The sequence below is a fragment of the Lineus longissimus genome, chromosome 11, assembly GCF_910592395.1.
Source record: "Lineus longissimus chromosome 11, tnLinLong1.2, whole genome shotgun sequence".
NCBI lineage: Eukaryota > Metazoa > Nemertea > Pilidiophora > Heteronemertea > Lineidae > Lineus > Lineus longissimus.
In genome coordinates, this window is record NC_088318.1 from 9571832 (window position 1) to 9592374 (window position 20543).

General features: G+C 40.7%; 1 protein-coding gene across 2 annotated transcripts in view; it reads left to right on the forward strand.

Moving 5' to 3' along the window:
* Positions 1-20543, forward strand: part of LOC135495960 (ribosome biogenesis protein bop1-like) — a 63269-nt gene that overhangs the window by 31240 nt on the left and 11486 nt on the right. For both annotated transcript variants that reach the window (XM_064785011.1, XM_064785012.1), the window contains exons 6-12: positions 6772-7098; positions 7332-7493; positions 8641-8721; positions 10134-10336; positions 11699-11802; positions 12350-12546; positions 12929-13003. In XM_064785011.1, coding sequence (XP_064641081.1) covers positions 6772-7098; positions 7332-7493; positions 8641-8721; positions 10134-10336; positions 11699-11802; positions 12350-12546; positions 12929-13003 — 1149 coding nt within the window. The remainder of the gene's footprint in view (positions 1-6771; positions 7099-7331; positions 7494-8640; positions 8722-10133; positions 10337-11698; positions 11803-12349; positions 12547-12928; positions 13004-20543) is intronic.

A 20543-nucleotide genomic window follows, 5' to 3' on the forward strand; every position in this document is an offset into this window, starting at 1 on the left:
CATTTTGGGGAAATTGTAATTGCTTGGACCTACATCAAACCTAACACTACATGACACAATATCATGCTCTTTATCCATCTTTCCTCCACATGAGGTGAGCGCAATGGCCCTGGCCATTTCATTTAGCTCAGCTGACCGAAGGTCCGCTGAGCTTATCAAATAGCTATTTGAGTGGCGTCTGTCCGCCAGTCAGTCACTCCGTCCATCTGTCCACAGGGGCACATTTTGTAACCGTAAGGTCTACAGACCTCAATTAGGCATGACAATTATGAGCCTTGTGAAGGCTACCTTCAGTAAAAAATTTGGCGCCATTTGACCTACATTTAGTGCGCTAGGGGTCATCGAAGCGTTTTGGCCTTTTAGACCATAGCTCTCTTACCAACAGATATATGGCTTTCTAATCTCACCCACATTTTGCTAATTTTTTTCTAATCATAGCAGAATTGTGATTAATTCATCTATTGGCCATTAGGGGGCGCTACGGGCAAAATGCTAAAACTGGGTAATTTCAAATTTCCCGCCTCAAAACAACGGTATTCTAGTAATATGATAGGTCAGCCTGTGTTGCACGATGAAGTTAGACTCGTTATTTCTAGCGGAGCGATGATTTTGTAAGTGTCAAATTTTCTTTTTGGCTCACCGTAGGGGAGTCTATACAATACCGCAGTGTCCGTCGTCCGTCGTCGTCTGATCTGCCGTCGTCGTCCGTCGTCCGTCGTCGTCGTATCCTGTTTCAAAAACAGTGGCACGTTTCTTAACCGCTAAGCCTATGAACTTGTAACTTTGTACACAGGACTCCCTTGGTCAGATGACCTGTGACACTAAATTTCAGTCCGATCTATTTCTTAATTTGGCCACCAGGGGGCCGAATGTAGATATCTAAAAAGTGTGATATCTCGCTTATTAATGACTTGTTTGGAATGAAATTTTTGTGGTAGGTACTCATAGCAAGGATACATCATATATCATACGGGTTTTTAATTTGACCTACTTTTCAAGGTCACAGAGGTCAAATGGCGTAAATTGGCTGTTTCAGTGTAACTATGGCACGTTTTTCAACCTCCACAGCTATGAACTTGAAACTTAGTACATATAACCCCCTATACCAGATAACCTCTGGTGCTGAATTTCGGTCTGATCTGATTCTCAACTTGGCCACCAGGGGGCCGAATGTGGATACCTAAAAAGTGTGATAATTCGCTTATCAATAACTTGTTTTCAATAAAACTTTTGTGGTGGGTACTCATAGCAAGGATACATCATATATCGTACGGGTTTTTAATTTGACCTACTTTTCAAGGTTGCAGAGGTCAAATGGCATAAATTGGCTGTTTCACTGTAACTATGGCACGTTTCTCAACCGCCACAGCTATGAACTTGAAACTTGGTACATATAACCCCCTATATCAGATAACCTCTTGTGCTGAATATCGGTCCGATCTGATTCTCAATTTGGCCATCAGGGGGTCGAATGTGGATATCTAAAAAGTGTGATATCTCGCTTATTGATGACTTGTTTTTGATAAAACTTTTGTGGTAGGTACTCATAGCAAGGATACATCATATATCATATGGGTTTTTAATTTGACCTACTTGTCAAGGTCACAGAGGTCACAACGCAGACACAGATATGGCCGAAATTGCATGTTTTGTGTTTTTCGTGTTGTGGCAATCCAAAGGTCGTGAGTTCAAACCCCGGTCAGGGACGGCCAAAAATATTTTTTTTATTTTATTATTTTTTATCTTTTCCCTTTTGTCTTTTCTGACTTGTATCTTACATTTTCTTGATTTTTTATTTATTTGGTGCCATATCATTAGGTGGCTATCTTTCAAGACAAACCACACCATCCCACAACTATTGCATGATTAACCCCTAACAATGACAAGTTCTTCCTCATACTCTCCCTTTCATATCGACAGGTGAGCACAATGGCCCTGGCCATTTCATTTAAGCCTTTACGGAAACGTATTTTGGTTCGAAACTTCACACGTTTAAAGAAAAGATCAACGAGAATGTGTTCAAATGCCCTCATAACGATGAGTTCAACAGAATTTGGTCAAAACAACCTTCGAATGGAGTCAACTTTCTTTGCGAAATTGAAGCGACGACCTCATTATTTATCGTAATTTATGCAGATCTGAGTCCAGCTGATGGCCGATGTTTTGATTTGTGTTCAAACTATTGGAAACTTCGGAAATTAGTTCTATTAGTTCTACTACTCTGCAGGAGTATATTATAGCCATTGATGTTGACAGCTAAAAGCACGAAAACTTTGTTCAGGTTTCTCGTCCAATCACGTGACCTCTCCAATACTCGATATGCACTCTTTTCGTCCACGTTTTAGGCCTATCTTCGGCCTGAACATGAAATCTAATAAGCGCAGTACTTAAATCAGATGTTTCTCTCGCCTTGAAAACATTCCTGGGTAAAATCCATTGAGATTAGCCGAGTTAATCCACTTTTTCCGTGCCTAAAATCTCTGCCGCTGAATTCTATAAATAGAAACTATTAACATCGCGGCAATGTGGTTCCCATTGTGCGCCCTCCCACTTCACACCATGTCAGGAACTTTTACGGAGAGAGAGGGCGTGCAGTAAGAAGAATGGCCAAAATGACGTCAGGTTTTCCTGGCAATATCTGTCAAGCATTGGGAAAGCATCTTTAATTCAGACAACGTTAGAACTAGAAAACGAATATGTTAATTTTCAAAATTAAAAGCAGATTTCACCACTAACCAGCCAAATCAGAATACAACGGCGCAAAATGTTCTCGCTTTCCTCCTGCTAAAAAACCTTGTTCCCGCACTCCTATTTTAATTTATCCCAAGGAATATGATATGATCTGTTTTCACTTTTTTGTAATTAAATGGTATTCATATAATGAGATCAATAGTAGTGTCCGTGTCAGATCCCATCATGGAGGTATAAATAATTATTTATACCTACATGATCCCATCGTTCAACTGGTCTTCTCTCCCCAGGTGCCTCACACGGACCTTCACGTCCCCATACTCAAGACCAACTCTTACAATATCGCCCTCAAAACAACCCTGGAGTCATGAATTCACAGGTGCTCCTGTGAAATCTCAGTTCTAGTTTATTTATCAAACTTTATCAAAGGGTTACCCGGTTATCGAATCGAATGGATGTGTCGATCGTCGGGGCGGATTGATATGTGGTTAGGTTGTGCGTCCAAGGCGATTAGGTCATTCAGTTAGTTTGAGAAAGATCATGATCATGAAGATGCCTGTTGTGTTATCATAACTGGAAAATAAGTTGAAGTTATTATTAGTACTACGATTCTTACATGAGTAAAAAGTAGACGTTTTAAGCAACACAATAATGTTACTCCCATTTTTTCTGTAAAGCTACTGATACAACATACTGAACTAGGGATATCTTCCGTTGCCTCCTGTAATATTTACATACCATGGCTGATTAGTTCAATCATATTTCATCCAGCTGGCAGCTCTGCATTGGAAATTTTAGTGGTATAACGTGTTCTCTTGACCTTCAAACAGTAGTATAAAGCCGATATTTACTACTTTATACCCTCAGTCCTATGTTATTAGGTCATCCAGCTGAGCGCCAGGCCCTTGGGCCTCTTGTTTCCATTTTTAGCTCAGCTGACCGAAGGTCTGCTGAGCTTATCAAATAGCTATTCGAGTGGCATCTGTCCGCCAGTCAGTCACTCCGTCCATCTGTCCACAGGGGCACATTTTGTAACCGTAAGACCTAGAGACTTCAATTTTGCATTTCTGGATACTTCTGGTCAAACTCTACTTTCAGAACAAAATTTGTCGCCATTCGACCTACTTCCTGCGAGCGAGAGCGCATGAAGGAAACTGGCCTATATCGGCCTAGGAGCAGCAGAATTAGTCGAAATATGCTTTAATATTAAGATAAAATTCTTGAAAAACTATTTTATTGAGAAAAAGTTCAAAATTTTAACAGGAGAGGGCGCTACCTGCCTTTTAATTATTTCTGCTGATTCAAATTCCCGCCCGATGACGTCAGCCATCAATGAAGTCTCCTATTTGCCAGTTCTCAAAACATGGCAGCTACACAAAAAAACAGCAGTAGCTCCAGGAATAAATCACTGTTCACTTCAGCTTCGTAATCGATTGTACCCCCACTTTATTGTGTTTTGTGTGGTGTTCCTATTCAATCAACGATGTAAGGCCTTATTATGTTGGTTTTAATTGAGAAGTTGCATTATAAGAGGCCTACGAAATACCGAAGCGGAGACAAATGGCGGCATGTTGTTTACTCCATGTGCAATAATCTTGGAGCTCAATGACACTCAGCTCGATGACGATGGCCCGCTACCTAGCTACGGGCTAGTACTACGGTAGTCTGGTAGGCGATATTATCACTAGTTCGTTTCAGTGGTAGTCATAAGGTCTTTAGGGACTACTTTCAGAAATTAGTTCTTGAAAATTTGGCCACATTTCTGTGAAAACGATATCGGAAGTGCATGCTCTGTTCGCGATGACATCGCTGATGTATTTTGAAGTGGAGAATTCCCACAGTATGTGCAGTGAATCGGCATGATTCTGTTCGCCTATTAAGTTTTAGTTCTACGATTCTTTCATGAGTAAAAAGTAGACATTCTAAGCAATACAATAATGTCACTCCCATAAAAATTGATTGGAAATTGAGGGAGCTATGGCATTCTCTTCGGCAACTGACAGCGCTGAATAAATACATTGCATACTGTACAATACCAAATAGCATAGGGAATCAACAGAAATGACGTCATCGCTGGTCTAAATAGAAAACTACGGTGGCGCAGTAGAGCACAAGAAAAGGTTTAGCATTAACTTCGTCATGCAAGCTTCAGCAACAAAACGATTTCTCATGAATGATTTACTTGATCATCATCAGCTTGTTTTCCCCTGATAGATAAAAAAATGATTTACAATTTCCATCAAAGTTTTCTATTTTGTGTATAGTCACATGTTATTTAACTGGCAAGGAGCCAAGCAGACAATCAAAACTTACTATTGTTCAATAAAACATAATTTTCTTAACTCTGTCATATTTTTCTTTTTCATACTAAACAACGCAGGTTTCCCTTCATGACCCAAGAATAATTCTTTAGACATTTTTAGCTCAGCTGACAAAGCTGATTGGTTCTTTAGCACATTCCTTCCACATGCCAAGAGGCTTGAAGGCCGTAAGGTTTTACTTGGTGATAATCTCTCCTCCCACTTCACACATGATATTATGAGATCCTGTGAAGAAAATGACATTGCATTTGTCTGTTTTCCACCCAATTCCACCCATATTTGCCAACCACTTGATGTATCATTTTTTGGTCCCATGAAGCGCGCCTGGCGCAAGATTCTTTCTGATTGGAAGGCAAAAAACCGCAGGTCAGCTGCAGTGCCGAAAAGTGAGTTTCCTGGTCTACTGGTGCAGTTAAGTGCTGCCATTGCTGAAAATGCTCATGAAAATATGAAAAGTGGATTCCGAACATGTGGCATACACCCCATCAACAAGGATGTCGTACTTGCAAAACTACCCAACAATGCACCTGTTCACCAAGAGGCAGCATCTGAAATTTTGTCTTCTGCTGTTACAGATCTCCTCAAAGAAATGCGATATGATAAACAAACCAAAGGTACAAAAAAATGCAAGTTACTTGCAGTAGAACCTGGGAAGAGTATTAGCACTTCTGATCTTAACAGATTGGATTCAGCAGAAGAGTCCACTTCCCAGGGAAAAATGAAAAAGCGAAGGAAAACTAAGTGCAACAAACAGAACAAGGGGAAAGGGAAGAAAGTCAGTGTGGATGAGAACAATAACACTGGCAGTGGGGTTCCAACCCCAGAAACCAGTGAACGCTCTAGTGGCTCTAATGGAATTGGGCATCAACCTGATCCCCAGCTTGGAGAAGGATCCAGTGCTCTTCAAACAGAAGACACAAATGGGTCACTTGATGTTGGTAATGTGGACATTGCCACAGAAACAACTTCCAGTAACTTGCTTCAGAAAATGGGATCATTGAGTAATCTAGGCATCAATGTTGTTGTTGCAGCAGTATATGAGAATAAGTGGTGGCTGGGTTAGGTTCTTGCAGTATCTCAAGAAAATGATTGTGCTGAAATTCACTTCATGTTACCCAACGCTCCTGGACAAAGGTTCCAGTGGGGAGACAGTCGCGAGAAATGTTGGGTAAATTCTGTCAATATTCTGGGGGTAGTTCCTAGCGTGCAGCTGCAACCAGTGGGGAGGATCAGTACCAGATCTTTTCAGATATCTGATGATCTGATGGATGAAATTGAAGACATGTTTGTTGAAAAGCTATGCAATTAAAACACTGACCATTCACTATTGGGGAAAGTAGAGGTCAGCTGTTAAAACGTAAGCACTTCCCGAGTGAAGGTTTTGAGTCAAACTGACACTGCTGCATTCATTGTACCTATTTGGTCTTTTTTATCAGCATTTTGAAGTATTTTACTGTGTTCTTCAGGTAATTTTATTATGTTTGTTACAAATTAAGGTTTTTAAGTAACCCCAAACCTTGGGGTTTCTTTGCCATCTCTACAAACAAATTTTTTTCGGAAGATTGAACCTCTAGGGAATTATAGGTATCATGCCTATAGATGTCCCTAAAGGTACAATCTTCCCATACCATATCAAGTTTTTCATAGCATGTTAAGGCAGAGTTATTGATAAAAAACCGAAAATATGTGGCAAAGTACCCCTGTTTTACGGTATGTTTATAGTTTTATACACATTTCTTGTACAATTTTTTATCTGCAGCCTTGGACTGAAATATTTGTCAATGAACCAATGATCCATCCAGTGACAAACCGACCCGAGCACAAACGCAGCTTCATACCCTCGCATAATGAAAGGTTAAAGGTTGGCCGAATGGTCCACGCAATGAAAATGGGTTGGATGAAACCGATGCGGCTGCCAGATGAAGAAAATGAGGAAGAGGAAAAATACTACAATATCTGGGGAGACGAGGATCAGAGTGAGGTCAACAAGAGGCTGAGGCAGCATATACCGGCACCGAAGTTACCCCTGCCAGGACATGCAGAGTCGTATAATCCACCGCCGGAGTATTTGATGGATAAAGATGAGGTAGCGTGTTTCTTCTTCTTCAGCATTTGCTCAGCACTGAGTCCAAGGCAGGACACGCATTTTAACTTGCCACTGCAGTTAGGCACAAATACAATTTAATGGCCTAGAGACTGTCTTTGGCCTGGGTGGGTCCATCGGGGCTACTGTCAACTTGCCCTGGCATTGACACAAGGAGGTTAAACCAGGGGTCAGTTAGCCCTGCAACTTAATTTTAAATCCTTTGAACTTTTCAGGAAGAAGCATGGAAAGAGATGGATCCCGAGGACCGGAGGCTGAATTTCATCCCAAGAAAATATTCTTGTTTACGATTAGTGCCATCTTACGTGCGATTTATCAATGAACGGTTTGAACGATGCCTGGATTTGTACCTCTGCCCAAGACAGCGCAAAATGAGAGTAAGAGTCAAGTAACAAAGTGATACAGTTTTTTGGGATGTATGACATTACTGATGATGATTCGATGCTGCAAGATTTTGCTCATGCTGTTATACGTTTTCATGAAACTTTGTTTTTCAACATCCGAATGTGTGGTAAATTGAATTGTTATCTTCATTTAGTACCTTGAAGTGATATCAATTAGAAGGTCGTTATTTAAACCAGCTGGCTAAACCAAACATCTAGTGCCTCCACCACTGCTTGTTAATGATAAAGATTCTTTAACCACTTCACCACTGGACATTTTTGATGTTATTCGGTTGAGTGTTGGAGTCTATAGCGTCATTCCCGGAAATGACATGACATGCAATGTGCAGAGCTGCCAACCCCTCCAATTTTGGCGGAGTTGCTCTGATTTTGCACCACAAAAGTCAGAAACTCCAAAACAGCAATTTCCCCCTGGCAAAAAATCTGCATTCTGGCTATAAAGGTTTAGTTTTTTGTTCAATCTCCGAATACCCGTTTGGCATCATTCTTCGTTCATCCTGGTGACTCTCGCTCACTGCAAACATTGTGCACTCTATGGACATGATGGAGTGCATGTGTATTCGAACAGTGATTCATTTTGCGTGTGCGACACTAACAAAAAAGCCAGCGCTTTTGGTATTGTTATTGAAATTTCTTCTACATGAGTGAGACGTGACCCTTGGTTTTGATTTTGAAGCTGGTACCATAATGAGAAGAAAACAGAATTCATGAAAAAGTATTTTTTTCATACTTAGTTTCCATTGCACTACTAGTGGAGCAAGTGAATTGCACTAGCTGTTAAGAAAAATTAAAAACTCGAATTCACCCCCTCAAAATCTGAAAAATATGGTGTTATAATAGATGAAGATTCTGACGTTTATTATTGCTTATCTATAGCTTTACAAATATGGAGGTTCTGGTGAAAAAGTCGGAAATGGGTCCTATAGGGGTTGGCAGCTCTGAATGTGTCATGCATCGTAGTACGTTGCATCATGATGTCATCAGACCGAAAAACCTGTCTACAGGAGCGCACGTCGACCAAAATTTCGAGCTACAGTAGTGAAGTGGTTGAAAGGTGGATCATGTCTAAAATTACTTTTTAAGCAGTTGTTTCTGCAATAATAAGTCCATTTTGTTTCAGATGAATGTGAACGCTGAAGACCTTATCCCCAAACTACCAAAACCGAAAGATCTCCAACCATTCCCAACAACACAAGCAATAGTAAGGTCATAATTGAGCAGCTTGACTTCATTATTTTTATCCTTTAGAATGTTAGAATCACATGCAGAGAAACAGTTGGCCCCATTAAGGAATTAACACTGCACTGGTGGGTCGCTGTACTAGCAATTATGGGACTAAAATGTCGACCAAAACCTGAGTCACTTGAAAGTTTGGGGTGGAAATGGAGTTCCCTCAAACTGTAGTTTGGTGTTAATTTCCCAAAAAAATGATGAAACATGCAAGCAATGGCCTGAGTCTGAGTCAATAATGGGCTGGCGTGCTGGGTCCAAGAAACAAAATCAGTGTGCACCACTGCTTCGTAGTGAATGCATAATGATAATAAATCTGTGTTTTTTCCTCACTCTTAAAGGATAGCTCCTGGAATAAATCGTTGGCAGCCTTTTTGAACGAAACCAACGGAAATATATTAAATGAGTATTCCTCTTTACCACAAACCTTTTGAAAGTGGAAGAAATATTATAGTTCAGGGAGAAAAATTGATATTAATAGTCCCTATTTTACTGACATGGACAGCGCCATTTTGAGTCAAATTTCCCTCGGTGATGACGCGGTGTGTGCAATGGCAGTGATTGGCTGAAATTCCGAAGCACCGATCGTGCATATTGTGGGCTTGTCACCGCTTTTCGCGCGTGCGCAGTGTGTGAATCCATGTCAATATCCGTTTCTTCGCGATCTCTCTCGCATGTCTCAAGATTTCACGCAATTAAATCATTCTAATTTCGTTTTATTTGGACATTCGCGTAATATATGGATTGCTTGAATGCAAAATGCCTCGGTGCATAGTCCTCATTTTGGCCATCAACATCGGGTCCAGCTGCATCTTCAATAGCTTGAGCCATAGCGTCATTGCCGTCAATCTCCCCCTCTCTTCATATTCCGGCTCAAACTGGTAGCCCTGTACACCAACATTTCCCCCTACATCCAAATCTTCATAACTCCCGCTGCTCATCGAAGTGTCACTGCTGTCAACGTAGCTTTCATCATCTGAAGCCCCCTTGATAACAATACAATAACACGATCTCAAAATATCAATCGGCTGACTGCTATTGTGACAATACTGACAATGTGAATTGCACACGTGACGTCACGATTCTCCGGTTTTGGAGGAGAGATCGCGAAAAAAGTGAGAAAATGGCGCCCTCCATAAACTCTGTGTTTAGTGGATTTAAAACACCTTTATTGGTACAAACGCAAATTTTTGAGCGATATACAGTCCTATATTGGAATAATAATGATATACGGAATATGCAGGTGCATTAGTTTTCCCGATTATCGCTATAGCGATTTATTCCAGGAGCTATCCTTAAAGGCATTAGGCTAGTCTCTATTTAATTAAATTGCCTGAGAGGCCTTCGGCTGAAATTCTGACTGTCACATGTCATTTGATACAGGTGTACAAAGGACATAAAGGTCTGGTGCGAACTTTCAGTGTTGATCCTGAAGGGCAGTGGCTGGCATCTGGCTCTGATGACGAAAGCGTGAAGTTCTGGGAAGTATCCACTGGTCGGTGTATGAAGACAATGAAGGTTAAAGGTGCTGTGAAGTCTATAGCATGGAATCCTAATCCAGCTCTTAGTCTGGTAGCCATTGCGGTGTAAGTATCACGAAATGTTGCTGGGTTACTAATGCAGCTGTCAATGTGAACTCTGGCAATCGTAGGAATTAATGTCGATTTTATGGTGAAGTAAGAAACGGCGCCCCGTAATTATTGGCCAAGGCAGTTTATGTGCACAACACCTATTGTATGTTTGTTACATTCTTCTAGTAATAATAGGTGACGCAATCAATATGCATAGTGTTGTTTCACGAGAAAGTCGAGATTTTGGAGGTAAAAGTTGGACAGAGACATTGTTCACTATTAATTATGGACTTGAACACGAAAGCAAAAAATGCTGTCCCCGACATCGATCTCAAGCCCGATCGCCCACCAAGTCTCCTCCAATCTGTTCCCCACCGACCATCTGCCACAGCGCCGGAAAAATCAATAATTTGTGCACAGAACCAGTCAATGTATATTCCCGCTCATCGAGTTGATTGGTCAGTTATTTGCTCACTTGAGTTCATGAATGAATGTGTAGTGTACTATGACCATATTTGGCAGAGCAGAATTGCTTTGGTAAATTCTGTCAGGCTTCAGGTTTTCTGTGCATGTGCAGTGTATGGAATTTGTGCAAAGAGCGATGGCACGTGTGCAACGTGTGTCTTATCTTGTGATATTCAAAGTGCTGGTAAATTTTGACGATGTATCGGGTTCTGTCAAAGACGTTGAGGAGGGAATAAAGAACAAGTTTTGCTGGGCATGGCTCAGGGAAGACATTGAGTGCCATTTCCAAGGATTTGAGTGCCATTTCCAAGGGGCTGAAAGTTGGGGAAGGGCCACTTTTTGAATTATTTTGAAATCTTTAACCCGTAAAAAAGCCGATAAATTAATTGGGATGGAATGCTAAAATCTCCCCTCAGATGCCTGTAAATGGTACCTCTGGGCATATAATTTTCAGCAGCCGTCAGTTTCATACCATTTAAAAAATGTCAGGCTATGCCACTCAGTTCCACTCTCGTGCCTGGTATTCATTTTAAATATTGTTGGCAAAAAAAAATCACTTTTGGTAGAAAAAAGCCTGATTTTACCCAAAAGCAACATTTTTGGCATTAAAGACCAACAGAATTTATTGGGGAAAAAACCCGGTACTAAGATGGTTAAAAACATGAGCAGTGACTTTGAATGAAATATTTCAAATTTGCAGGACATTGCTATTGCCAACATTATTTTCTTACCTGGGTCCAATAGGTTTGGCCAGAATGAGTGGAACAGGCTACCAAATTCTGTGCGGGGGTCAAAATTAGTTTACCTCGACTGTTCACTTCATAAACCTGACCAGTTCACATATCGAAGCTACTGATAAGAACTAATAAGGATGAATCTTGTTTTAACAGTTAATGATGTCCTTCATTTCAGAAATACTGATGTGTTACTTGTCAACCCCAGTCTTGGTGATAAAGTTATTATCACTGCAACAGATAACATGCTGAATGTGTTCGAATCACCAGATGACGTTTCAGGTAAAAGATTTCATCATCATTCATGTATTCTTCCGAAAACTCTGCACAGGTTCAACCCTTATCTGTCAACCTTATCACAACCCATCAAGGATTAACATTCTGTAGGCCATCAAGATCTGCTGAGAGTGATCCAAGAGATCGAATGACCAACCATTGACTGTTTAAGAAAGTGCTCTATAGTTGTTGGCTATACTTGACAGTATGAATCCCTACTGTACGTCTCGGTGAAATATAATATCATTATTATGAGAGTTTGGATCCTAACAGTCATGGAAAGCCAATAACCACTCTGAAAATTATTAACCTGAAAGAGGTTATGAAGCATTTGACTCTTAATATGCACATTAGCCTTAATGCTCATAAAAAGCTGACTCACCTTTCTGACTGTTTGCAATACTGTGATAGTTTGGTCCTTGCAATCCTATGAGGCTGTTGATGTTGTTTGAAAGAGTATGAAAAGGAGCACAATACTATTGAGAAAAAACTGTTTTTTCCTTAGTTTAGACTAGACCATTACTATATATGCTTCGCTTATTCCTATCTTCAGCGAAACCAAACCTAGTGACATGGGATGACGAATGCCCCGCTGCAGAGCATGATGAGGGTCTACGGCTTCGGTTGTCTCATGCCAATCCTGTCAGTCAGGTGACATGGCATAGCCGAGGCGATTATTTTGCTACACTGATGCCAGAGGGACAGAGTATGTCAGTTGTTATACATCAGTTATCAAAGAGAAAGTCACAGGTAATTGAAAAATATTATTTAACAAAATAATCGTAGTAACACATTCAAATCATTCATAACTCGATGAGAGTTTCAAAAGGATTCGAACTCTGCTCGGATGATAGAATGTTGATAGAATGTTGATGACATTGTCTGGACATTTTGGAAATGTTTTAAAAAGGAGGTCTAGTGTGGCTGGAACTGGTGTTCTGAAATGTTATTACCTCACCTCTTGGAACTGGTGTTCTGAAATGTTTCAACTTTTTATCTTGGAAACTTGGGGGCTTTCTTTATAAATAGTGTTTTGATGTTATGGAGAAGTTTTGAAAAGTTCAATTTGATTCTAAAAGGAGTTGTGAAGTACAATGAATTTCTCACTTGTGACCCTTCCATCTATTTTCAGAGTCCTTTTAAAAAGTCTAAGGGTCTCGTCCAATGTGTTCGATTTCATCCAACAAGGCCATTCTTTTTTGTTGCTGTGAGTATCTTTAGTCCTTCGATCATGAGGGTAACTCATTTCTGTAGAATTTGCTCTCAGTGCACACCTACTTGATATGGGTGTGTATACATGAGTTTCATGGTGCAATCTCCAGGAACGTTGTCAAGCTACTCTTGGCATGCACACTGGCTGAGCTTGTCAAACAAGCTGCTCAGTGGCGTCCGTCTGTCAGTCAGTCTGTCCGTCCGTCCGTCCGTCCGTCCGTCCGTCCGTCCGTCCGTCCGTCCGTCCGTCCGTCCGTCCGTCCGTCCGTTAAACCCATGGTGCACATTTTGTAACCGTAAGACCTAGAGACTTCAATTTTGCATTTCTGGATACTTCTGGTCAAACTCTACTTTCAAAACAAAATTTGTCGCCATTCGACCTACTTCCTGCGAGCGAGAGCGCATGAAGGAAACTGGCCTATATCGGCCTAGGAGCAGCAGAATTAGTCGAAATATGCTTTAATATTAAGATAAAATTCTTGAAAAACTATTTAATTGAGAAAAAGTTCAAAATTTTAACAGGAGAGGGCGCTACCTGCCTTTTTAGCTCACCTCTTAGCAGAGGTGAGCTTATCCCATACCGTGGCGTCCGTCGTCCGTCGTCGTCGTCGTCGTCGTCGTCGTCGTCGTCGTCGTCGTCGTCGTCGTCCGTCGTCCGTTAGCAGGGCACGTTTCGTAACTGTTAGAGCTATCGAGTTGAAACTTGGTACACATGTACCCTTATGTAATGACACCTGGGAGACCAAGTTTCGGTCCGATTCGTTTCATGGTTTGGCCACCAGGGGGCCAAACGTTAAAAGTGAAAATATGCAATATCTCCCTTAATAGTAGTCGGGAAATTTTGAAAAAAATATGGTAGGTACTTCTAGCAAAGGTGCATCATATATCCTCCGGGTTTTTGATTTGACCTCCTTTTCAAGGTCACAGAGGTCAAATGGTGTAAATTAGCCGTTAGGATGTAACGATGGCACGTTTCTAAACTGCAATGACTATTGATACCAAATTTGGTACACATTTACCCCTTAGTCAGGTGATCTCAGGGACCAAAGTTTGGTCCAATATGATTCACCACTTGACCACCAGGGGGCAAAATCCAAAAACCTTAAAAATGTGATTATTCCTTAACTTCTTGCCCGATTGCCACAATTTGATATCATGGGTACATCTAACCACCATACAGTATATGTCACACAGGTTTTTAATTTGACCTTCTTGTCAAGGTCACAGAGGTCAAATGGCGTAAATTCGCCGTCAGGCCGTAACTATGGCATATTTCTTAACTGCAATGACTATTGATCACAAATTAAGTACACATGTACCCCTTGGTCAGGTGATCTCAGGTACCGAAGTTTGGTGCGATCTGATTTGCCGTTTGGCCTCCAGGGAGGGGGCCAAATCCTAAATTCTTCAAAATGCCATTATTCCTAGTAATGACTTGCCCGATTGGCACCAATTTTATATCATAGGTACATCTAATTCTAACATCCATTCAATGTGTCACCCGGGTCTTCTTTGATTTGACCTACTTTTCAAGGTCACAGAGGTCGAATGTACTGTAAATTGGCCGTTTTGGGGAAATTGTAATTGCTTGGACCTACATCAAACCTAACACTACATGACACAAGACCATGCTCTTTATCCATCTTTCCTCCACATGAGGTGAGCACAATGGCCCTGGCCATTTCATAATTATTTCTGCTGATTCAAATTCCCGCCCGATGACGTCAGCCATCAATGAAGTCTCCTATTTGCCAGTTCTCAAAACATGGCAGCTACACAAAAAAGCAGCAGTAGCTCCAGGAATAAATCACTGTTCACTTCAGCTTCGTAATCGATTGTACCCCCACTTTATTGTGTTTTGTGTGGTGTTCCTATTCAATCAACGATGTGAGGCCTTATTATGTTGGTTTTAATTGAGAAGGTGCATTTTAGCGGCCTACGAAATACCGAAGCGGAGACAAAATGGCGGCATGTTGTTTACTCGATCCATGTGCAATAATCTTGGAGCTCAATGACACTCAGCTCGATGACGATGGCCCGCTACCTGGCTACGGGCTAGTACTACGGTAGTCTGGTAGGCGATATTATCACCAGTTCGTTTCAGTGGTAGTCGTAAGGTCTTTAGGGACTACTTTCAGAAATTAGTTCTTGAAAATTTGGCCACATTTCTGTGAAAACGATATCGGAAGTGCATGCTCTGTTATTCGCGATGACATCGCCGATGTATTTTGAAGTGGAGAATTCCCACAGTATGTGCAGTGAATCGGCATGATTCTGTTCGCCTATTAAGTTTTAGTTCTACGATTCTTTCATGAGTAAAAAGTGGACATTCTAAGCAATACAATAATGTCACTCCCATAAAAATTGATTGGAAATTGAGGGAGCTACGGCACTCTCTTCGGCAACTGACAGCGCTGAAAAAATACATTGCATACTGTACAATACCAAATAGCGTAGGGAATCACCAGAAATGACGTCATCGCTGGTCTAAATAGAAAACTACGGTGGCGCAGTAGAGCACAAGAAAAGGTTTAGCATTAACTTCGTCATGCAAGCTTCAGCAACAAAACAATTTCTCATGAATGATTTACTTGATCATCATCAGCTTGTTTCCCCTGATAGATAAAAAAAATGATTTACAATTTCCACCAAAGTTTTCTATTTTGTGTATAGTCACATGTTATTTAACTGGCAAGGAGCCAAGCAGACAATCAAAACTTACTATTGTTCAATAAAACATAATTTTCTTAACTCTGTCATATTTTTCACTTTCATACTAAACAACGCAGGTTTCCCTTCATGACCCAAGAATAATTCTTTAGACATTTTTAATGACTCGGAATCCATGCACTCTGATTCTCCATAAATGGATGTATGGTTTGACCAATTCTTGCATGACATGTCCACCAAACAAAATGTGAATGCAGTCCGGCAAAGAGGAACAACCAACCATTCACTTCGACTTTTAAAGGCTACATGGTTCCAAGAAAATACATTTATACTACCAAGTAAAAGGTTCATCCTACATTTTCGTTCATATGTAGTCTAGCATTTACTTGTTTTGGTAGCAAATACTGATTTCTAAAAATCCTTTGCTTTCACAAGAACTAAACTATTCCAATTTTTGAAGCATACTAAATACTTCAAAATCTGGAGTAAAAGCTTATGCTAGTTTTTATTCATATGGCCCATCAACAGGTGCATACCATAAACCATGAGAATGTTCCAACAGTGGCATAATTATGTCAACCAAAAACATTGGTACCGTAGTGAACGCAAAAGGATATCAAATACCATGGAGCATGCCATTTACATGCATAATGAACTAAACACCGGGAAGATATTAATGATATTAACTCAGCTGAGCGCCAGGTCCTTGGGCCTCTTGTTAGTCTCCGCCATCGGCTGAGACTTTTGTACTAGGGTATTATTCTCCTCAAGAAATTATTCCGGCAAACTCTCGTCCCCAGGTGAAAGCTTCATATGTACATGAACACGGCAATGCATTGCAAAACATCGATAAAACGAGGGTGTCCATGAACTGAGAAGTCAATCTTGGTTACAGCCGCGAAAGTGCTATGGGCATGCATAGCGCAATACATGTAAATTTTTAACCAATAAACCTCGCCATACCGGCACGATGACTGGTGCCCCGCGTTATGTGTATTACATATTGGCTGCACATATGGAGGAACGGAATGGATAAAGACCAGGGACTAGTCTACACCATCGAAGCATTTTGCTATAATACCTAATATAATATTTGGAGTTTATGGGCTATGAAATAAGAAAAATGGCAGTGAATTAAAGCAGCTGAGTTTCAAGAATTTTGTTCTTCCCTTCTGGACACTTTATGTTGCCTTGATCAGTCGTATTACGCACATAAACCATCGCTCCGCTGAAGTGAAAGTGCGATGTTTTTGTTTTGTTTTTGTCAACATGCATGGCTGTGTGCATATGAGGCGGAGACTCCAGAGTCTGCTAAGACTCAACTGACAATTCTAGTTAAAATGTTGTTGGGAGCTTTGGATTATTATGTTTTGGGTTGTTAATTTCTGCCAATCACGTAGATACAATGAAGGCCCAAAAAAAACCTGTGTTCTGAATTAAATAAATGTTTGCGGCCTGTCATCTTTTTCCCGGTTCATGTCGGTTTTACATATCCTCTCCCTTAAAAAAAAGGTCCAGACTGCCTTTATTGCTTGTCCCAAGGTTGTGACCATGCATCTACTGGGCTGGTTTGTCTCAACTTGCACTTCAAAGAATTTAAGCTAGTAAGATTTACCATGTTACAACCTTCAACGTGTAATGGCACACATCATATGAAGTTATATCTACAATGAGATGGACCGAGCAAAGCTCTCTGGCCGAAAGGCCTTCTCTTTTAAAAAAAATGTTGGCATGCGGCTATCTTGGAAACCATATTTAGCTCAGTTTTGTACCGGTATATTTATATAAACTGCCCGAAAACTGAGCATCTCTATATTCAGCTGAGCGCCAGGCCCATGGGCCGCTTGTTAACACATAAACTGGGTGAATGTGAAAATGGTTTTAAAGAATATTTCAATTTGAAGAAACATTAAGCGCAAGATCCACACATAATATCGCGTTTCAGAAAGAGCATTGTGGCCTTGTGAATACGGCAATGGTCTCAGATCCCTGTGGCCTGCGTTTGAATCCCGCAATGGCATTTTTTAAAATTTCTGCCTGCAATTTTTCTTCTCTATGTTGCGATGATATTTCTTTCGTATCTATAGAAGTTAGATTCATAAGATCTTTCCCACGACATTTCATGATTTCGTCTTTTCGCTAATACGGGCAGTAAACACTCGAAATATATGCGTGTATTGAAAAATGTAAGTTACACAGGCCTGCCAACTAGTACGATTTTGGCGTATTAGTACGATTTTTTGATGTTAAAAATTGTAAAATACGAAAATACGATTTCAATCAACAAAATACGATTTTTTGGAAAAATGGGGGTTAATTTTTTCGTTACACCCTGTATTTTGCCGATCCGTTCCACGACCAGAGTAACTCGGGTCGTCGAACGGGTGACGTTTCTTCGATAGTGGATGCATGCACTGTACAGCAGTCGTTCCATTCACCCGGGTAGTTCGAGTACTGATCACGTGATCGGCAGCATGGCGGCGGTAGAGTGAGCGGATTTTTGTGTGTTTTCCCTTTTGATCGAACGAAATGAGACGGTCACGGGCGCACGAAACAGATTCAAATTCGAGTGATGATGTTGTCCCCGTCACTGCCAAGAAAACATCCACTCTCACCTGGTGTTTGTGATATTAACAACTTTTGTTGTGAACAAGGAACCATGAATTTGGCTTGGCCATGTCTGATAGTGATACTAAAATCAATTTAGGAGCATCAAATACACATGTATTGCTACAGCAGTAGTATTTTCAGTTCAGATATCCCACTGCAGGGCCCGTAGTCGAGTACACTTGTCAAAATGTTATCACAAGACCCAAGGGAGAAAACACTGTGCCAGGATTTGTGTCCGATTTAAGGACTGTACAAGCTGTATTTCGGATGATTTTGAGCATATTTGATCACCTCCTACCCCCTCTAGAAAAATACTCTTTCTGACCCTCAAAATACTATAAATCAAGGTAGAAATACTACTTGGCAAAAGTTAGGGTTGGCAGGTATGGTTACACGTTATAGTTCCGTACTCCTAGTGCACTATGAAAAAGGTACAGGAGAAATGCCGTACGAACAGTATAGAGGGTTCACACACAGCCAGACCTTAGAGCAGGCACCTGTATCTGCCACATCACCAAAATTACAGTACCCCTGCCAACCACACCTGCACCTCAGTACGGGGAGACTCCAGAGTCTGGCAGGACTAAACTGACAATTCTTGTTTTGTTCAAAATTGCGTAACAGGCAAGTTTCTAATCAAAGCTTAGTAACCAAGCACAATTACACAATCAACCCAAAGATTTCAAAGATGATAATTGAAGAATTACACAAGGCCACCATTTTCCAGAATATGGTCTACAATTGGCTGATAAGCGAATTCGAATTGCCAAATTCTAGTTAAAACTGGCACATTTTGTCATATCAAAAAGTCAATTTAACCCCAATGTTTTATTTCATCTACCACTTAATCATTCCCAGGTGAGCACAATGTCGCCAGGATATTTCATTAAACTCTATATATTCGCTTTTGATTGGCCGAACTTCACTTGATCTTGTGCATTGATAGCACTGCCTGAATTCTTTACTCCATAAAATTGTCAGCCAGTTCCATCAATCCGATCATGGAGACTTTCAGGGCTTCGCACCCATACGTAATTAACGTATTTGGTACGCGTTGTGATGTCTGAATACGCAAGTACGTAATTGTAAGAATTTGTACGCATTTCATTTCATGAATAAAGTACGCAAATATTTTTCAAAATACGCATTGATGTTTGTTAAAATTGTACGTTATTTCATGTGCTTTGTACGTTTTCTTTAACAACCCCCAACGATTTCAAACCCCGCCCCGGTCCGCCGCCCCCGGTCCAACGAAAGCTTCCCGATTCCCGCCTGCCAGTTCCCGCCCTAGAAGAAGTTAGTAGTGGCGCCTATCAGCAGACAATCGAACCAATCCAGTCTCGCTCGCTGTACTCGAAAGGCTATGTATCTGGTGGTTTGGTTTGCTTGAGGCGTTGCTTGAGACCTCTTATTTCAAGCCTTGGTGATTATTTTATTTCTTCCAACATTAAATTTAATTTAATGATTGGCTGCTGCTGGAACATTTTGAAAAGGCCACTCAGTGATTTTTTGGACTTTTATGTATACCTCAAAGCACTTAAACGTGCCTGTAAGATTTGAATTTTGTGTATGTGTGTGTCTGAAAAGTGAAAGTTGCAGTCAAAGCGCCAAGTGTGCATCCATTTAATGGAAGGTATTAGGTTGTATAGCTGTGTCGACAAATCAGCAATGTTTTAGTCTGAAAAACCATTCAAAAAGTGGGTTTCGTTCGCTCATTGTATTTTCTGTGTTCAATATTGCATTAAAATAATTGAAAATAGAGGTGTTTTTATGGATACTCATTTATTGCAAATAATACTCATTTCTTTCATTCAAAATATCAAAAATACTCAATTAAGAGGGAAAATACTCAATTCTGGGGGTCACAATACACACAAAAAAAATCTGGGGTGAGCAGCCCTGGACTTTGAATCCCAAAGTACTGAGAATTGCTTGCAAAAGTATGTTTTTCCAACCTGGATGGACGGTGCGAGGTTTACATTTTGACATCACAATGCGTAGCGCTGTGTTAGTATTTAACCCTTAGCCTACTGAGCCACTACCCACCTGGGACACGAGAGCAATTTTTCCATAATTGTGGTTACCTGTGAGAAACGCCGTGAATACTCGCCATTGTGTAGTTCTAATGGCCGAAAAGTTGTTAGCAGATGGCAGTACTATGCATTCACTTAAAACGCAATTATTTTTAGGCGTACCCAGTACGTGCGACGTGTCCTGGTATAGCAAATTACTGCGTACGGGGTATGCATTATGTA